General features: G+C 38.1%; 1 protein-coding gene across 6 annotated transcripts in view; it reads left to right on the top strand.

The window, feature by feature from the left end:
- Window positions 1–814: 814 nt before the first annotated feature.
- Window positions 815–18259, top strand: part of cep170ab (centrosomal protein 170Ab) — an 18359-nt gene continuing 914 nt past the window's right edge. The window contains exons 1-20 of one of the 6 annotated variants that reach the window (XR_008963242.1): window positions 815–920; window positions 2395–2544; window positions 3495–3584; window positions 3694–3775; window positions 3978–4033; window positions 4126–4273; window positions 4344–4484; window positions 4812–5285; window positions 5435–5820; window positions 5940–6068; window positions 6202–7720; window positions 7858–8101; window positions 8995–9100; window positions 9574–9711; window positions 11340–11428; window positions 11634–11727; window positions 13064–13115; window positions 13287–13548; window positions 13737–13801; window positions 14266–17838. Coding sequence is in view for 4 of the 6 variants with exons in the window: in XM_057338091.1 (XP_057194074.1) it covers window positions 2440–2544; window positions 3495–3584; window positions 3694–3775; window positions 3978–4033; window positions 4126–4273; window positions 4344–4484; window positions 4812–5285; window positions 5435–5820; window positions 5940–6068; window positions 6202–7720; window positions 7858–8101; window positions 8995–9100; window positions 9574–9711; window positions 11340–11428; window positions 11634–11727; window positions 13064–13115; window positions 13287–13501 (4068 nt within the window). In the remaining 2 variants the exon portion in view is untranslated. Of the gene's footprint in view, window positions 921–2394; window positions 2545–3494; window positions 3585–3693; window positions 3776–3977; window positions 4034–4125; window positions 4274–4343; window positions 4485–4811; window positions 5286–5434; window positions 5821–5939; window positions 6069–6201; window positions 7721–7857; window positions 8102–8994; window positions 9101–9573; window positions 9712–11339; window positions 11429–11633; window positions 11728–13063; window positions 13116–13286; window positions 17839–18259 lie in introns of those variants that run through there. The other 5 variants (XR_008963241.1, XM_057338091.1, XM_057338092.1 and 2 more) reach the window with 5 other exon arrangements.

Genomic DNA, 18259 nt, shown 5'->3' with positions numbered 1-18259 from the left:
TTTTGCGCAAACTATAATGGGAAAAGTATTTCTTTTCATTATAATAAGCCAATTTTTTTGTGATAAACCAAATGAAAGCTTAGAAGTTCTCAGTTTCTAAACGAAAGCGGCTGTGAGGTGCGAATTTTGCTGCACACAATTGCGCCCTCTAGTGTTTAATGACTGAAAGATTTATAAATTAATTGTGTACTAATATATAGCACACTTCACTGTAGTTGATACTTCAGTCTGATTGAAATCTTAGTACTTTTTTTTTTAATGAAAGAAAGGTAAAAACATACATGTTATTGTTATACTAAAAATAAATCTAAAGGAATTAACTTTAAACTGCATAATAATGTATATCATTTTTTTTATATCTGAATATACATTCTTGAGGAACTATTATAAATCAAAAGTGAAAAAATACATCGGTTGATATTTTATACTTTTTTAAGTTTATAAAACGTAAAAATACCCAGGCATTCACCTTTAGTTCTTACTGAAAAGCTTACATACATATTTACTTTATAATAAAAATACTTGTATTGTATTATAATAATTATCATTTTTTAATTTTGTTTTGATTTAGTTGTTTTTATGTTACTGTAACGGAGAAGCGGATGTCTTAATGCACTGATGCCGTGTTGTTTAAAAAAAGTAAAATAAAAAATGTGCTGCTCACATTTCCCATCATTTTAAATTATTTTCTTATATCTGCTGAGACGAGCTATACATTAAATCACCAACAACATAAGGGAAGAATCATTATCTGCTGACCACAAGGAGCGCCTGTCATTGTTTTCTTGACGCTGCAGCGCCATCGTGCGTCAAGAAACGGTACTGCACGTCAGACAGGGATGGGCAGAGAAGCGCTGCTCCGTTCTCCGAGAAGAACAGACGGATGTAATTTATGAAATAAATACACTGGGATTTACAGGGTAAGTCATGCCGTGTAATTTTTTTACACATTGATCTCACTACTGATGACCATACAGGTTATTAATTGTAAGGGCAGATACTGAGTAATTAGCCATCATATGAACCCTAAACACGAGACTGATCGGCCTATTATCTACTGGATGTCTCTAACGCCGTCTGATGCGTAACAAAACAGTAGCATACTTATTTTACAAAATATATATTTATACGTGCGTCTGTTTGTACATCACAGTCAGAGCGTCGTAGTTGCGTAAATAAATAGCCTACGCACCTCACGTTTATCGATTACGCTATATATAAGAACCCGGTAATAAAACATGCGATGGGTGTGTAGTGACCGGGATGTCTGCTAGAATAAACATTAGATCTGTCATTACTGGTGCACAAGGCATAACAAGGCCATTTCTTGAAGGTAGCGGCCGAGACTGATGCTGAAACAAGAGCACTTCTCTCTCATGATGCTTGTGAATGATGATGCACATATGCATATAAAGCCATTTCTACATATGTTTTAAAGGGATAGTTCACCCAAAAATGAAAATTCTGTTATCATTTACTCACCTTCGTGTTGTTCCAAATCTGTATAAATGTATTTGTTCTGATGAACACAGAGAAAGATATTTGGAAGAATGCTTATAACCAAACAGAGCTTGCCCCCCCATTGACTACCATAGTAGGAAAAAATACAATGAGTCAAAAGTGCCCCAGAACTGTTTGCTGTCCTACATTCTTCAAAATGTCTTCTTTTGTGTTCAACAGAACAAAATAATGATAAAGTAGTTTTCCTACTATGGGAGTCAATGGGGGTCGAGATCTGTTTGGTTATAAGCATTCTTCCAAATATCTTTCTCTCTGTGTTCATCAGAACAAAGAAATGTATACAGATTTGGAACAACACGAAGGTGAGTAAATGATGACAGAATTTTCATCTTTTGGGTGAAGTATCCCTTTAATACACTACGTGTACAGTGAATCACATGAAAACATGTCCGAGTCACCTAAAAAGAAATAAAGATGTATTTATAGTTTAGGCCTACAACAAAAATGCTATTTTTTATAATTACACTTTTTCTTTTCATAACAATCAAGCACATGTTCTCCCAGTTTACCACTGTCGTCTTTTATATGTGTTACTTATATATTTTTGTTCTATTAAAATCAAGCAGCATGATATCTACTGATTTCACCTCATAGTTATAAGAATTTGGTTCAAATTTCAGGAAAATAACGCAACAATGCAAACAGCCAATTATTCAGTAATTAAGTATTGAAATAGATCATTGTTGGTTGACTTATGATTACACTCATTGCCAAGACTTCTATCAAATATTGGCTTGTAGCTCAAAAATGGCTCTATGTATTTGATTGTTGTAAATAGTCAATCGTGTTTGAGATTCATCACTAGATTTTTCATCACTAACAGAGGTTGGAAGTTTTTTATGCTTGTAAAAATCTATTCTGACCTCTGAACAGAATGACCTAAGGATCGGAGAAAAGAGGAGGATTGGTCAAGTCAAGATGAGTTTGACATCCTGGTTCTTAGTGAGTGGCGGGGGAACAAGGCACCGCCTTCCCCGGGAAATGATCTTCGTGGGACGGGATGACTGTGAGCTGATGCTACAGGTGATTAAAGTACTCATGCACAGACAAGAGCATAAGTCTACACTCAATGCTCCATGATCCCCTAGAGTCATTCTTTGCAAGGTTCAACTATACAACTAATAACATTTCATCATTATTTCACATTTCATATCAATTTATCATACAACTATCAACTAATAATGTTCAACTGCACTCTTAAAAATAAAGGTGCTCCACGATGCCATAGAATAACCTTTTTTGTCTAAATGGTTCCATTAAGAACCTTTAAGATCCAAAGAACAAAAGGTTCTTTGCGGCGAAGAAAGGTTCTTCAGATTATTAAAAGGTAAAAAAGAGATGATTCTTTAAAGAACCGTTGACTGAATGGTTCTTTATGGGACCAAAAATGGTTCTTCTATGGCACTGCTGTGAAGAACGTTTCAAGCACCTTGATTTTAAGAGTGTAAGAAGTCAGATACAGGTCTTATATTATATAATTATATAAGTTATCTAGGGTATGTGTTATTGCATAAGAGGCACAAAGATTAAAAAAGTTGCTGCAATAAATTTCTCATCAAATTACCTGTGCTCTGTTAACAAACTCTGTTAAAGCATTTCCCACCTATAACGAAAAACAGAATATTCCTTCACAAAAAACCCCCCATTCAGACCATTGTTACATTGAGTGAGAGAAGAATAAATATTCTTAAACCTATTTAGGCAACATAGAAATTTGACCTTGTAAAGTGAAATAGCGCAGTAAGCTTGACCTCCAGAAGCTGACAAAAAGCCACCGCTCACTGACCAATTGCTGAAGAAGCACATTTTGTATCCTATTTTTGGAAAGAGACATGCAGGTTTATTTTTTCAGAAAATTCCCTGGTAATGTCCACGGCCCACCTCCATCTAGACCCCAGCAACCATAAATCCGTCATGCACTATGTTATTAATGCTCACAATAAAAAAGCCGTAACTTCTCTTTATATTGACAGTCTCGCAGTGTAGACAAACAGCACGCCGTCATTAATTATGAAGTATCGACAGATGAACATAAAGTTAAAGACCTGGGCAGTCTGAACGGGGTAAGAAGTGTCTACAACACACATTCTTTTAACCATAAAAATGCTATATGAAGTGTCCACTGGTAGGATAAACAATAAGGTGACAGCTGACCTCTTTTCTCCGCTGCAGACATTTGTGAATGATGTTCGTATACTGGAACAGCAGTATATAACTTTGAAAATGGGTGACAAGCTGAGGTTTGGCTATGATATCCTTTCACATGCAGAAAAAGTGTGCCAGTTAATTTCTGTGCAATCACAAAGTAACTTTCATTTTAAAATAAATGAACAAATTACAGCAATTAAATATACTATGATATTTAGATCAGTTACTATATGCTAGTAGAAATCATGCAATCTTTTGTTATACATATATTTGTTATAAATTGTTTACTCCTTAACCCAGCCTACATACCAACCTATTTACAGTGGTGCGTGGAGAGCTACATGTTCCAGAGGAGGCACTGAAGGTAATACAAGTGCGATGCTGTGTAAAAGTCTGAACAAAGCGATTTATTCGATCAGTTATAATCATATCTGTATTTTTTTATTTACCCGACAGCACGAAAAGTTCACCAGTCAGCTTCAGCTGATGCAGAAGCTTGAGCATTCACGAGAAGCCACCAAGAGCCCGGAATTTAAAGGAGCAGAGGAAGGAAAAGAAACCAAACCTTCTGAACCACCCCTGAATGCAGAAGAGAAACTGCCAAGTGGGTAGAGGACAGTTTGTGTTTACAAAATAACGAACAGACAGAATAAACATGCTGTACCATCTTTTAGCAGCAGACATAGCCGTGCTCCAAAGAGGAACACCTTTGTATGGACAGCCATCTTGGTGGGGTGATGGTGATGCAGATGATGAGAACTCTGTAAAGCAGGGCACAAGGGTTCCTGACCAAAAACAAGCCAAGTGTGAAGCAGGTAAGAGACTTATTACACAATTATAATTAAAAAGTGGCCCTAAAAAGTAAACAATAGGTATGAATGTCAGTGCATAACATTAACTATAAATGTTCAACCACACCTTATCTGAGGCACCTGTCATAGCATAATAGAAACAAATTTTATTCACTTACTATAAATGACCTTGGAATTATCAAATGTAATGGCAATGACTCCAAACCATGTAGTTCAGAGAAAATTCCTAGAACCACGTGTTTGCATGTGCCACTTGGTTTGATATTTTGAAGAAATTAAAACATTTTAAGTATGGGTTAGGCTTAAAGCCAAATGTATGTTCACCCACAGGCCGTAAGGACAATGCATCAAAGCAGCAGATGGTTCCGGGAAACCCACCTCAGATTTTGGGAACCCAAGAGCCAAGCTACTTTGAGATCCCCAGTAAGGAGACTCCACCAGTGGATTGTGGCACTGAAGAAAACCTACTTAGCAACACAGAGGCAACGGCATCAGCTTCCGCAATTCCACCATCAGAGGGCGGAGCACATGGACACGCCTCCTTCACTATCGAGTTTGACATGGGCACTTCAGGGAAAGGTAAAGACAAGGCTGCGAAGGGTTTCCTGGACAATCGACAGCTGCCGAAAAGAGGGGCTGGGGAGGAGCTGTGTGCCTTGCAGGCCGCCATGGTGGCAGCGGAGGTGAAGGTGGCCGACTGGCTGGCGCAGAACGAGCTGCCACTGGCCCGCTCCGAATCCGTAGCGGAGGATGACGGAGACAGCGCGAAAAGTGATGTGCCGGTTCAGCTGAAAAGCCTTAGAGGTAGCATGAAGTATAAATAATATGTGCTGTTGGGTGGATTTGTGTAATGTTGCTTATAGAGACATGATGTAATGCCTTCTGGAAAGCATTAGCTGTAATCACAAGTCAACAGTCATGTGCTTTGCCTCAGTCTTCACTCTCTCATTCAGGCAGTAAGCATGAAGATGGCACTCAGAGCGACTCAGAGAACGCTTTGGGAGAACAGTTCAGCAGCCGAAGGGCGTTCCTGCAGGAGAGGTACAGAGGAAGGCAGGGTGTGCCGTGGACAGAAGGGCTTTTCTGTAGGAGGGAAGATCTCTTCCAGCACAAACCATCATCTGAAACTAAAAATATGGCACCGGTAGGGGGTGAGGCTGGCATAAAAGCAAACAGTTCATCGCCGAAGAAAACCAAAATGGCCAGAGAGCAAAGCTCAGGGTCTCAGGAAACTTCTAACAGAGGACAGACAGATGACCAAAGCGACAGAGGGACCTACACCATTGAGCTTGAAAATGGCAATGCAGAAGAGGAAGAGGCCAGAAGAATGATTGATAAGGTAGACGTGCGGTCATACAAAAATTACAAGTTTGCTTTAATGGTTAAAGATCGAAACACTTGATGACATACAGATGGAACCAGCTGATGACATATAGTGTTGAACGTGTTCCATTTTAGGTGTTTGGGGTGGAGGATAATCAAGCCCTGACACAACTGCGTTTCCCAAAGCATCAGCGAGAAAGAGGCACCATCTGTCCAAGATCTGGAGCCATGGAAACAACACAAGCTGGTTATGGTGGTGCAGAGGTATGATTTATCTCACTATTCCGATGCCATTTAAGGCGGTCAGCATCAGCATTGAATACAAAACAGTCAAAACTTTCATAAACAAAACTTCTATTCCGATTTATTTATGCATTTATCTACATCTTTTCTATAGGTGTTACCAGATGACTTGGTTGTAGTTGGCGGCCCAAGGTGGATCTCACAGTGGGCTAGTCTAGCTGCAAGTCATATAAGGACAGATCCCGAAGGATCCGGGTCAGAACCTGTTACTTACGCAGATGACACATCAGGACACTCAGAACGTAAACGTAGGACCCTTCCACAGCTTCCTTCTGAAGACTCTGTGGGTCCAGTGGCACCTGAGGGCTCGAGGAGCCAATTCAGGCATACGGTCTCTTCATCTGAGAAACAGGACCTAGAACTTCAAGAGAAAGCAGACCAGCTTAATAGAACATCCAAAACTGGACGAAAAGTATTAGGAACGACTTTAGGTAGCACAGACGTCGATCGCTCTAAAGCGAGCAAGCAGGCTTCGACCAAAACTCATGAGCCAGGACGTAAAGTTGTTCAACAAGGAGCACAACCTAGACTGACTGGAGCTGGTGAGAGAAAACAAGATGATGGTAAACGAAAAAAAGGTGTGGAGGACAGGGAAAAGACAGGGAAACCGCTATTGAGACAGGAGAGCTTTACAGTCGAAAGGCCAAGCACTAATGTTCCTCTGGAGCTCATACCCTGCATTGATGGGCCTGGCACCTCAACGCAACCAAGAGAAATGAGTGTCATCACTGAGGGAATCGACGCTGCCACCATGCTGAAAGACTCGGAGGCCGTTGCCTCGTTTTTAGAAACCACTTTATCAGACCTTGCAGATCCACTCAGCTACTCCCTGGAAGGCTCCGTCTCACCTGAATCTGACATTGATACGACAAGCACTGTCAGCCAAGCTGGGGGAGAGGGAGGACGAAAGACAGCACAGAAGAAACGTTCATCTGGAGGTCAAGGCCGTGACACGAACAATAAGAACACCAGCTCATCTGAAAAGAAAGGCAAAATACAACCCTCCGGCTCCAAGGCTTGGACCTCTCTCGACCTCACAGATGATGACTTGAGCTCCTCTCTCCCGCATGACACAGCATCTACCACGCGACCTCACGGCCGTGGTCAAAACATCAGCTCTAGAGCAGAACCCACAGGCAGCAAAACTAGAGGAGCGAAGACACCAGCAGCTCCTACACCGGCAACCTCTAAACCAACCACCCTTCCCCGGCCCAGACCCACAAGGGCTTCCCTCCTTCGCCGTGCACGACTGGGCGAAGCTTCTGACACCGATCATGCCGATGCTGACCGTATGTCTGTGGCATCTGAGGCCTCTACGGCGAGTTCTGCATCGAGACCTTCAGCTGGCCGCAGGACGCTATCTCGGATTGAAGCGCTTGCGCAACCACGAAGGCCGAGAGTGTGTTCTCCTTCAGCTCGGAGTGATTCGGAGGCTACGTCAGGCAGGATGAGGAGCTTCACCCCACGTCCAGCTCCTGAGAGCGGACTGCGCCTGGGCCTCCGATCAACAGCAACCTCTTCTTCTGTGGTGGTCCCCAGAGCCAGGGCAAATAGTGCTTCCAATCTGCCTGATAAGTGTGCTGGTGCTACCCATGTTCAAAGTACACCAGCAGGTGAGACCTTTGGGGAGTGGTGGATTAGGATTTCAGAAGAGCATTTTATCCAAAAATGAAAATTATGTAATTGGCACTGTTTTACTTTTATGACTAAAACCAGTCAAACCTTGTGTTGCTGTATGTCTTCCTTGTAGCGAGTGGAAGGTGGCGCCGTGTACCTATTGAGTATGCTTCTACCTCTGAAGATGAGTATGGCTCGAACCGTCACCCCAGTCAGAACACCCTACTACGTCCATTGGCTCCACGGGTGACTCAGCTTGGCGGTTCGGCCCCTGCAACACCGAGCCCGGGAGGTTTCTCTATGCTGCGACACCAGTCTAGCAGAGAACAGGATGATTACATGAGAGACTGGACCGCTCACAGCGAAGAGATCGCCAGGTAACACCTGAGACCTGAAGTCCCATCATCATCATCAAAAATCAAACTATTGATTATGATTAAATAGATAACCTACTAAAATTAGAGATGCACCGATACTAAATTTCTCCACCGATACCGATTATTCAGAAAGAACCGATGAAGATACCCATTCCGATTAAATGAATATTTCTTAACTTCATATAATTCATATAATTACTAATAATATTGAACATCAAACTGGCGATGTTTCTTAACATTTTCTATATACAGAAGCACAAATTCATTGCATTTTCCTGTCCTCTTTTAATTGACGGGATATATCGGCCCTGATCATCGTCTGTTCTTAAACTATCGGGCAAAAAATAGCTTCTAAGGACTGCTACTGATTATTGGCCGATGTATCGGTGCATTTCTAACTAAAACTACTAGTGTTAATATTTTAAAAAAATGTTTATAAGATTAATTCAACATAGCGATATACAGTACCATTACTTGTATAGCTGGATTGCTTGTAGGTTTGCTTGTGGTTGCTGTATTAACACATCTGCTACAATGTTGTCCGACGTCATTTCATGTTAACATTAGTTTTGTGCCATTTATATATGAAAGGTTGTATATAAATTGCACTAGGGCATAATGCATCATATGAAAGATGGATGAGAACAAATGCTCTTTACCCATGCAGTAATCTATCTGCGTTGAGAGCATAAAAGCTATTTTAGCTCCCAGACACACAATATTAATAGGCTCACACTCATAACATAATCAATATGCTTTTCCATGCATCATTTTGATATACATGTTCAATAAGTTCAGGTCACTTTGTTCCTGACAGTGTGAACAGGGGTTTATACAGTTGACAGTCACAGAACTGGGCACATAAGCCCAAATTCTGTCTATCTTTGTTTCAGAATCAGCCAAGACCTGGCAAAGGATCTGGCCATGTTGGCGCGCGAGATTCACGATGTTGCCGGTGAGATTGACTCCGTTAGTCCTTCCTCCGCTCCCGCAGCTTCAGTAAGAAAACAGCCTGACATTTACATCATTACAGCATCTATGGAGCATCTATGGAGCAATTCATTTTTCTCCGCCTGTAGACTCTAACAGGCTACAGTGTAGAGATTAATTTCATATAACGACAAGCCTGTTAAATAACTTACTTATTCAAAAGCGTGCAGAATTTACAGTTAAGAAGAGTAATTTAATGCTGTTGTTTTGAGGACAGAGGATAACAGAACAGAAAGATACTGGCTCTTTAAGAAGCTTAATATAGTTTAATATAGCCACTTTCTGTTACTAGAGTGTTGTGAAGCTATTCATTGATTTTACAACAATAGTAACATGTCTTGAATTTTAATTTAACATAAACCTTTAAATTATGAGTAGCTAGCTACAGTTTAAAAGTAGCAGTGACAGTGACATGTTAATATATGGACATGGTTTCTTAAAAAGAGATGATTTCTAAAGAGTGATCTATGTGCCTCTCTCAGGTTGATGACCGTGTGTTCGAGGACGTCCTTGGAAGTGCTCCAGAAATCAGTGGCAGAGGTGTAGAATTAAGACCTCGTGGGATTATCAGCAGTCAGGATCCACGATCCATCCGCCGTCAAACCTGGAGCCGAGATGAGGTGAGGTATCTTTAACTTGGGGTATCACACAGACAATGTTTTCAAAGGCTAGAGATTAGTATGATCAGATTAACACGCTACCTCAAAAATGCTGCCTAGTAAAATAACCAATTTAAGTAAATCATATAATTTCCTATTTGGGCAATTCCAGCGTTATGGACGTGACATAAAAATGGTCAGAGAATTTATTTGTTACGAATATATTGAACCATCTTGTTTATATTTTACTATACCCTTGTTGATAAGAGTCTAAACATCAGAAAAATGTCAGTCTGTGAAAAATGTTCTATTTAAAAAAATGCAAATAAACATTTGTTATGGACGTGACAAAAAAGGACACGGTTTTTGGGAGACGACAAATTTTGTTTATTTTATTTAAAATAAAATGCACGAACCTGAAGCAATAATATCCAATGAATAGAGAAGGGATGCCTCTTATAGAACATGAAATAGTTACTTTGTTTTCATTTTCATGTGTCCATTTATGAGGAATATGTATCGAAAAATGGCACTTACCTGACCAGACTATGAAAAATCATACACTTAAAATAAAACAAATGCTTTAATCTTAAAGAGAGACCTCACATGGGTATTTGAACCACCAAATGTTGATATCTGTGCTGTAAACATAGTAAAAACCAAGGTTAAAAAAAAAAAAAAATTAAAAAATAAAAACTTTGATAAAGTGATGTATAAAACATCTAATTTATACAGTTATTAACAGTAGAAGTTAGAATTTGACTGACATATTACATTACCTTTGACATAACTGCACCTTTTAGCGTTATATATAATATTTAAAACAGCATGTGTTGTTTTCAATGTTTAAAGTGAACTACTTTAAATTTGTGACATGAAACCACAAAACTGTCATCATTTACTCACCCTAATTAGCCTGCAAACCGGTACGACTTTTCATTTGTAAAACATAATAAAAGTAATCAATGTGATCAGTGTCCTATATTCCAAAATGTTTTTAAAAAAATCCTAAAAGTCTGCAATCAATACAAAACTTCGAGTGAAAATAATCAGAAAATTGAGTCTTCCTTCACTCACAGTTCACATCCGCCTGTTGGATCTTGCGGCGCCGCATCAAGTCGAACAAACCTAAACTAAACAGGTCACGTGATTTGAGCAAACGGGTAAAGTGACGCTAAAATGGCCTTGTATGATATAGAATATCGTTTGGTCTTATTTATCATTTTCGTTATTTTAACGATTACAGTATTTGCAATTGGGTTGGTCTGATCTACAGTGATTCCAGATATGGTTTCTAAAATAAATTCTACACATGAATCAAATATTACATATAACTCAACATTTTACGGATAACATTTACTGTATTTAGCCTACGTCATATTTAAAACGACTGTAAAATTGTATTGAAAATAGAGTTTTGACTGTATTTTTGTTTTTTTACACAGTTGACCAGCAGGTGTCGCTATTGTGTTTCTTGTGTTTCTCCATCGCTGCTACTGTTGGAATAAAAGTTTTATTGCCGCTTTTGTTTAACCAGAGGGCGCTGTATTCACTTTTGTCAGGCATGGGTTGCATTGTTCTCTGAACGCAATCTTCGACACTAGAAGCATAACAAAAAATGCCACCCTTTGCTTATTCTGCATCCACAGGGTGTGCTGGACAGTTTGTTGCTGGCATCGGTTTCCCAGCTCTCATCAAAAATCAGACAAGCTGTGGAAAAGACAGGCAACAAAATAAGGTACATTTTCTTTATTAATTATGAAACTTAATTTGGCTCATAGCTTTATTTTTTGTGAAATTTGCAGCAGTTTATGTGATTTACAGGCCTCGCGATTAGTGCGTGCCTTACTTCATGCGTTTACTTTTTACAGCGCAATATGTTTATAGTATTAGTTCTGGAAGGGCATTGGCACATTTTATTAGAGTTTGGCTCATTCCTGCAGGATTTTATTCAAGGACAAAGACCGAAAGTGGGAAGAGATTGAGAGCAAACTGCAGGCAGAGAATGAGGTGCCTCTCCTCAAGACTTCCAACCAGGTTAGAAAGAAATGTTTGATTCTGCTCTTAGTGAACAACTTTCTCCTAAAATCTGTTTTCAGTGTGAGTTTAATGTTCAAAAAACAAGTTTAAAAGTCTTTCTTAAAACATTCTTAAGGGAATAGCTCACCTAAAAAAACTCTCATAATGTACCCTCTACCATGCCATCCCAGATGACTTCATTTTGAAGTATAGTTAACCGTTTTTCTTTCTGACCTGAAGGCAGACTATATGATCATCACTAAATCAAGACAGCATTGTTAAAAGATAATATCACTTCTTTCTCTTCTATGGCTGTGAAGTTCTTCTGGTGCTTTTGGTAGTTCATGCATCACAGACCTTTCAACTGAACACCTCTCCATTTTATTAGATTGAGCTTTTGACTCATGGTGTGCCACCACATAGATTAGGCGTGAGACGCAGCACCTCTGTTCAGTGACAGAGCAGTAAATCTCATCCTGGCCTCACATGAACTCTGAGAACTTGTGAGAAAGTTGTTGAGCGGTGGAAAAGCGCACACGGCCAGCGTGAGAGCTGGGAGGTAAACAAATGAACAGCCTTGTTCACGTGAATCCCTCAAGGTTACAGAATATAAAACCTTCAGAAGCTGATTGTATTCAGTTATATTAAGCCACACGTAATTGTGCATTACAGTGATTTTAGCAAGTGTAAGGGACGTTGCACAATAGACGTATAATGTTAAATGTTTTCACGTCGTACATTTTAACCAAACGTACAAAATGCATGTTTCTTTTTAAAAGTTTAGTGCCACCTGACTGAATCTTTTTCATGACCTTAAAAACCTTTTGATCTGAAGGCATATGTCTGAATGGTTGAAATTTGTTATTGAATCCTGCCAACTTATTCATTTCTTTGATTAGAAACCAACGTTTTATTACAAACATCTTTTTGAAATGGATGACTTGGATCAGTTAATGAAGATAAAGCAGCCAAATACGAGCCCAAAATAGATAGGCACTTGAAAACTGTTTGAAAGCATCCCATCTGTGACACCCCAAGAATCTGCTTGGTAAAATGCTAAGAGAACATGACAGTTTTAGGCTTTCTGAAGATGCTAAAACATACCATCATAATTTTTTAGTCACAACATAGTTGCTAAAGTTACATTTGTATTATTCTATCATTTTGATGAGTTTATTGTTATTGTAAAATGTGGCGTCCACAGTGTTTCAAAAATGTTTCTAATGTGAAAAAAAGAATACAGTGTTTAAGATTCCACTTAGACATCAAAGATTCACTTTACGTCAAAGTTCTGTTCGCTCATGTCGGAGAAGAAAGCTTGTCTATATTATCTTCATCATTTTAACACCCTCAGGAGATCTCCTCCATACTTCAGAACCTGAAGAGAGTGGAGCGACACTTGCTAGGTAAGCAGAACTGAGGAGTTTTACCCTGTTTTTACTCCCTGCTTTGCTTTATCGTGTTTATTTGTCTTGATGTCACCTCACAAAACAGTATAGATAGATGTATAGAATGATTTAGATTGAGATCTAAATAAGATCAATTACTCATTTCTTTCTTGACCTTTTCATCTCTAGTGATTGATGTTATGGTAGACCCCGATGGTACTTTGGATGCTCTGAGCAGTCTGGGTTTGACCAGCCCTCTGCTGGCTGAGAACAGAATTAGTCCTGGCTCACAGGATCCATCCGTCAGCCAGGCCGGGGAGGGATCTGCTTATTCAGAGGTCGCAGAACGAGATCTCGGCCTGCAGGAGAGGAGCAAAGAGCAGCACACTGCCAAGCGAAACTAAAACACAGAGATCCTGCGTCATCGGGACTATTATGTGAATATTGTGAGGTATGCCATAAAACTTCCTATATGACACTGCATTTAAGAGTTTGCTTCGTAAATTATATATATATACAGTATATATATATCCATGGATGTATTTTAAATAAAGAAATATTTTGAAATATCAATCAACTGTACTACCCTGTAGTCAGAATAATCGTACAAAAGAAATTGTGAGTTGTGATTGTCCGCAGCTGAAATCGCCAGTACTGTACATGTGCACAGGAAGATGTTGAGCATCGATGACAGGAAGTGTGATGTGAGTTCGTACTCTGTTTTGTCAAGTGTTGAGCCAAAATTTTCATGACAGGTTCTAGAAACAGGGTCCAAAATAACACTTGCCAGACTGCCAGGTGCATGTAAAGATTGATTTTACTTCCCAGTTGGCTGATCCTAATTGGTTAGACACTGAACACATGGTTCATATCAAACCACAAACTAAAAAACGTTTCTAACAACTTTTGCCTTAGTGGAAATTTATATAATGTTTATCTAGGATGTGTAAAAAATCCAGAATTGTGTAATTTTCCTTGAATTAAACCATCAAAGCTTAAATACAGCCGTGGAAAAAATGAAGAGACCATTTTTAAATTATTTTCTGTTTTTCTGACTGTACTATTTATAGGTTTGCATTTAGGTAAAATGATAATTTTTGTTTCATTCTTACAACATTTCTAACACATTTCAAATACAAATATTGTTTCTATTTGCATTTATTTGCAGAAAATGAAAACTGAAGAAACGGGTCAAAATAACAGAAAAGATGCTCTGTATTTTTTCAGACCTCAAATACTGCAAACACAACGTATTTTTACGAAAAGTTCAAAAATGATTTTTAATGTGATTACCTTGATTTTTATCACAGTTTTCATTCACAGACTTGTCATGCTGTCAGTCTTTCACATTGCTGTTGGATGACTTTGTCACTGAGGTTTGCTTTTGTTAAAATTCAACAGACACTGGATCGAATGGCCACAACACATCTAGAAATGCTGATCAAATGAACATTTGAAATAGGTCTCGTATTTTTTCCACGAAGATTAGTTTTTGTTTAAGTTTCCTCTCAGTCATTAATTCAAGTGCATGTAAGCAGCCCCCTGTGACAATTCTTCCGGCATCCTTCCTCATCATCTGTTCTAATTGACCTCAATTTCTCATTTTATCCAGTTTTGTAGTCTGGAGGCGTAAGCTCTGGGATCAAGCTCCTCTAGCTAGGATAGCAATCCAAATTTCCATAACATCTATATGTTCGTCAAGCCTGGCGAGGTTGTGAGTGACACAATGACCTGTGATGTTAGTCTTTAAAGAGACTTCATCCCATTTGGTGGCTATATTTGCAACACAGCTATTTATAGTTATACAAGAACAAGTCCTAACTACTTGAAGACGGAGGACAGATATCTCTAAATTTGCTGGCTCACAATAAAACAATGTAGTCACTGTCCTTTCGAAACCTCAGATGTCCAAATTCGCTGTTTTTTAGGAAATGGAAAAAGCACTGCACTTTTTAAATGAAACCCATGACAAACATAAAGGATGACTAATAATGATGATTTAAAAATAAAAAATAAATAAAATCTGAAAAAAATAATATCTGAAAATATGGAGATAAAAGGTTTCAGAAGGACAGAAGTGATATTTACCACAAACAATTAAAGGGACAGTTCACTCAAAAATGAAAATTCTGTCACCATTTACTCACCCTCAAGTTGTTCTAAAACTGTATAAAACTGTTTGTTCTGTTGAACACAAAAGGTGTTTTGAAGAATGGGGGAAACTAAACAGTACGGGGGCACCATTGACTACCATAGAAGTTTTTTTCCTACTATGGAAGTCAATAGTGCCCCAGAACTGTTTGGATACAAACATTCTTCTAAATATTTATTTTTGTGTTCAGCAGAACAAAATTTAGACCGTTTTGGAACAACTAGGGGGTGAGTAAATGATGACAGAATTTTCATTTTTGAAAAAAAATTTCCTTTAAATGTGATATCGACTGTACCATAAATTGTGCAAAAAATGTTGTTAAAACGGAATAAAAAAATGTTTGCATAATACTGTACGTGTCTGTGTTCTGTGCATATTCATTTTGTATTTATAAACACATACACATAAATGTACTGTATATATGTTATTTATTTATTTATATTATGTATTTATTTATATTTACCAATAATTTGAAATGATATATAAACGTTTATTAATTTTTATTCTTACATATGCATTTATGTGTATGTTCTTATAAATACAAAATTAATATGCACAGTACACATAAATTTATGTGACTCTTATTCTGGAAGCAATTAGTCTTTGGTGTTATTAAAGAGGCCGCTTTGTTCTCATAGTAATACCACTGTGGTTTGTTATATCTATAATTATTTAAACAAAATAACCTCATTGTCATAGAAACAAAAATACATCTTAATAAAGATTTTGTCAAATTTTCATGGCCAGTATAACATTTTTATTGTATATATTACAGGTGTGGCATAATGTTCATTTTGGACTCTGTTTACATGTCAATAAACCAGTTTTAACATTTCACATACAACGGCGACTGTTTTATGCAAGCCAATTTCTGACCAATTTTATTTACACTTAAATACAGAACTATGTGTATAACCAAACCTTTAGATATTGAGGTTGACAAACCAGAAGTGAATATCTAAAAAGATGTGATCGCAGATGTTTTGCTGCAGTAAATTTGTGATTTATGAGAACGTCAAGACAAGGCTAAACTGTGTAAGTCCACCCTTCATGTCAGTTATTTTTATGTCTCCTGTTTTGCATTCAAAACTTGAAACAGCCTTGCATAACCTGATACTTTGATGTTTCCACAAATCTGTAATTCCCTAAACTTTGTAATATTTTACTAATGCCCTTCCATGTAATGTTTCTGTATGATTATAATCAATTAGGAACATACAAATGCTCTTTGTCATGTGATAGCCAATAAGAGGGTGTGGATTTCCAAAAATGTCCCATTTATAAGGCTTGTTACATTACAAAGTGCCCATTACCCAGATCATTATCGAATAATGTAGATGTCGAAAACAATCTCATTTTGCACATTCAGATGTTTCAGATCTGTGCTGGCAATTGATTGGGATTGTTTGAAAAGGCTCATTTTGTGGAAAGCGTTGCTGCGGGGCATCAAGTTAGGGTAAATATTCTCTCCTGTTAGACTCCGTCTGCCTCCTACCAGTGGTGTTTACACATGAATGTAAAACTAATACAGATTTAATAAAGAACATTCATATCCCCGGACGCATATATGTCATCATTGATTTTCCCAGATTTATTATTTATTTTAATATACATGCATAATTTAGCACATACTTTTAAGCCTGCATGGCACACCTCAATGGTTTACAAATTAGCTAAACCATTGCAATACAATCTAATATTCGGTCATCTTGTTTAGACAAGTTAACAACTGAATAACTTGCTTGCCTCGAGCCCTCAACTTCCTAGCCTTCACCCTCGAAAGCACGCACACATAAACCCGCACGTACGCTTCGCGCTCGCAAGACTGATTTGCTCCTCCTGCACTATGAAGACTATAAAAATAAATTAAATTTTCAATCCCAAGAGGCTTTAGTTCCGGTAATCTAGTCCTGAAATATGGCAGTCCTTAATCCTCTCCATTGTTCTATACTAGCTCTGCTTTAACAGGAAGGCATTGGGGCGAAATGAATTTGCGTTAACTGATCTGACAGCTCTTTATAACAAATTTAACACAAAACTTTTGTTTTTAATGATGATATAGAAATATCCCAAATATGTGCACAGTGCCAGTTAAATAAAAGTTCTCCGCGGTGTTTGATAAGAAGCATCAGTAGGCTTCCCGGAGGATTTGGGTGGCACCGGACAGCACATTTACATATTCTGTTCATTTGGTCGATGGGCAGTCAGTGCTAAGGGTCCGGTCGTGTTAAGGAAGACGAGAGAGAGAATGCTATAAAATGCTGAGTCAGTGGTTTCATTATGCTAACAGTCCGAGCGAGTGCATTAGTATTCATCGTGCAGAGCGTGTGTGTAGGGAAGAGCACAGTCTGAAGAAATTAGTAAAACAGACAAGTATGTAGCTGAGACGGGGAATATAAAATAGACTTCAGTATGAACTTTGGTTATCTTTAAATTCAGCATGACTCTGTTTGCATTGTTAAAACATGTACCTGAACTTTGGTGTAAAATTCATCAGTCCTGATACCAAATCAAATGTAATCTCCTAGTTCACCACTTTGAATTTACCATGTTTTTATTGTATTGTGTTATGATCACCACATAAATGCACGTCATTCATTGGCAGTCTTGAGCAAATGTTTTTGGGTAATATTTAAGATGGCATGTTTTAGGCAATATTAGATCGCCCCTTAGGAACATTTACCATGTTTTTATTATAGTAAAAGTATGCACAGTGTAATTTGGCAGATTGATTTATACTGTTACTTACTATTATTACAGTTTTTTGTAGTTAGTATAACAATAGTTGGTAAGGTAGGTAAGCTACGGGTTAATTTGAACCAACTTTCTATTTTATTTTGATATTGATCTTTTAGGTTCTATTAAATTCTTTAGAACATAGTTTACACAAAAATAAACATTTTGGCATTCTTTTTCATCCTCGTGTTGTTCAAGACCTGTTTGAATTTCTTTCTTCTGTGGAAAGCAAAAAAGATATTTTGAGAAATGTCTCAGTGGTTTTGTGTCCATA

Source organism: Triplophysa rosa, linkage group LG7, assembly GCF_024868665.1.
Source record: "Triplophysa rosa linkage group LG7, Trosa_1v2, whole genome shotgun sequence".
NCBI lineage: Eukaryota > Metazoa > Chordata > Actinopteri > Cypriniformes > Nemacheilidae > Triplophysa > Triplophysa rosa.
Note: the sequence above shows the minus strand (reverse complement) of the source record. Positions and strands in the feature narration are given on the sequence as shown.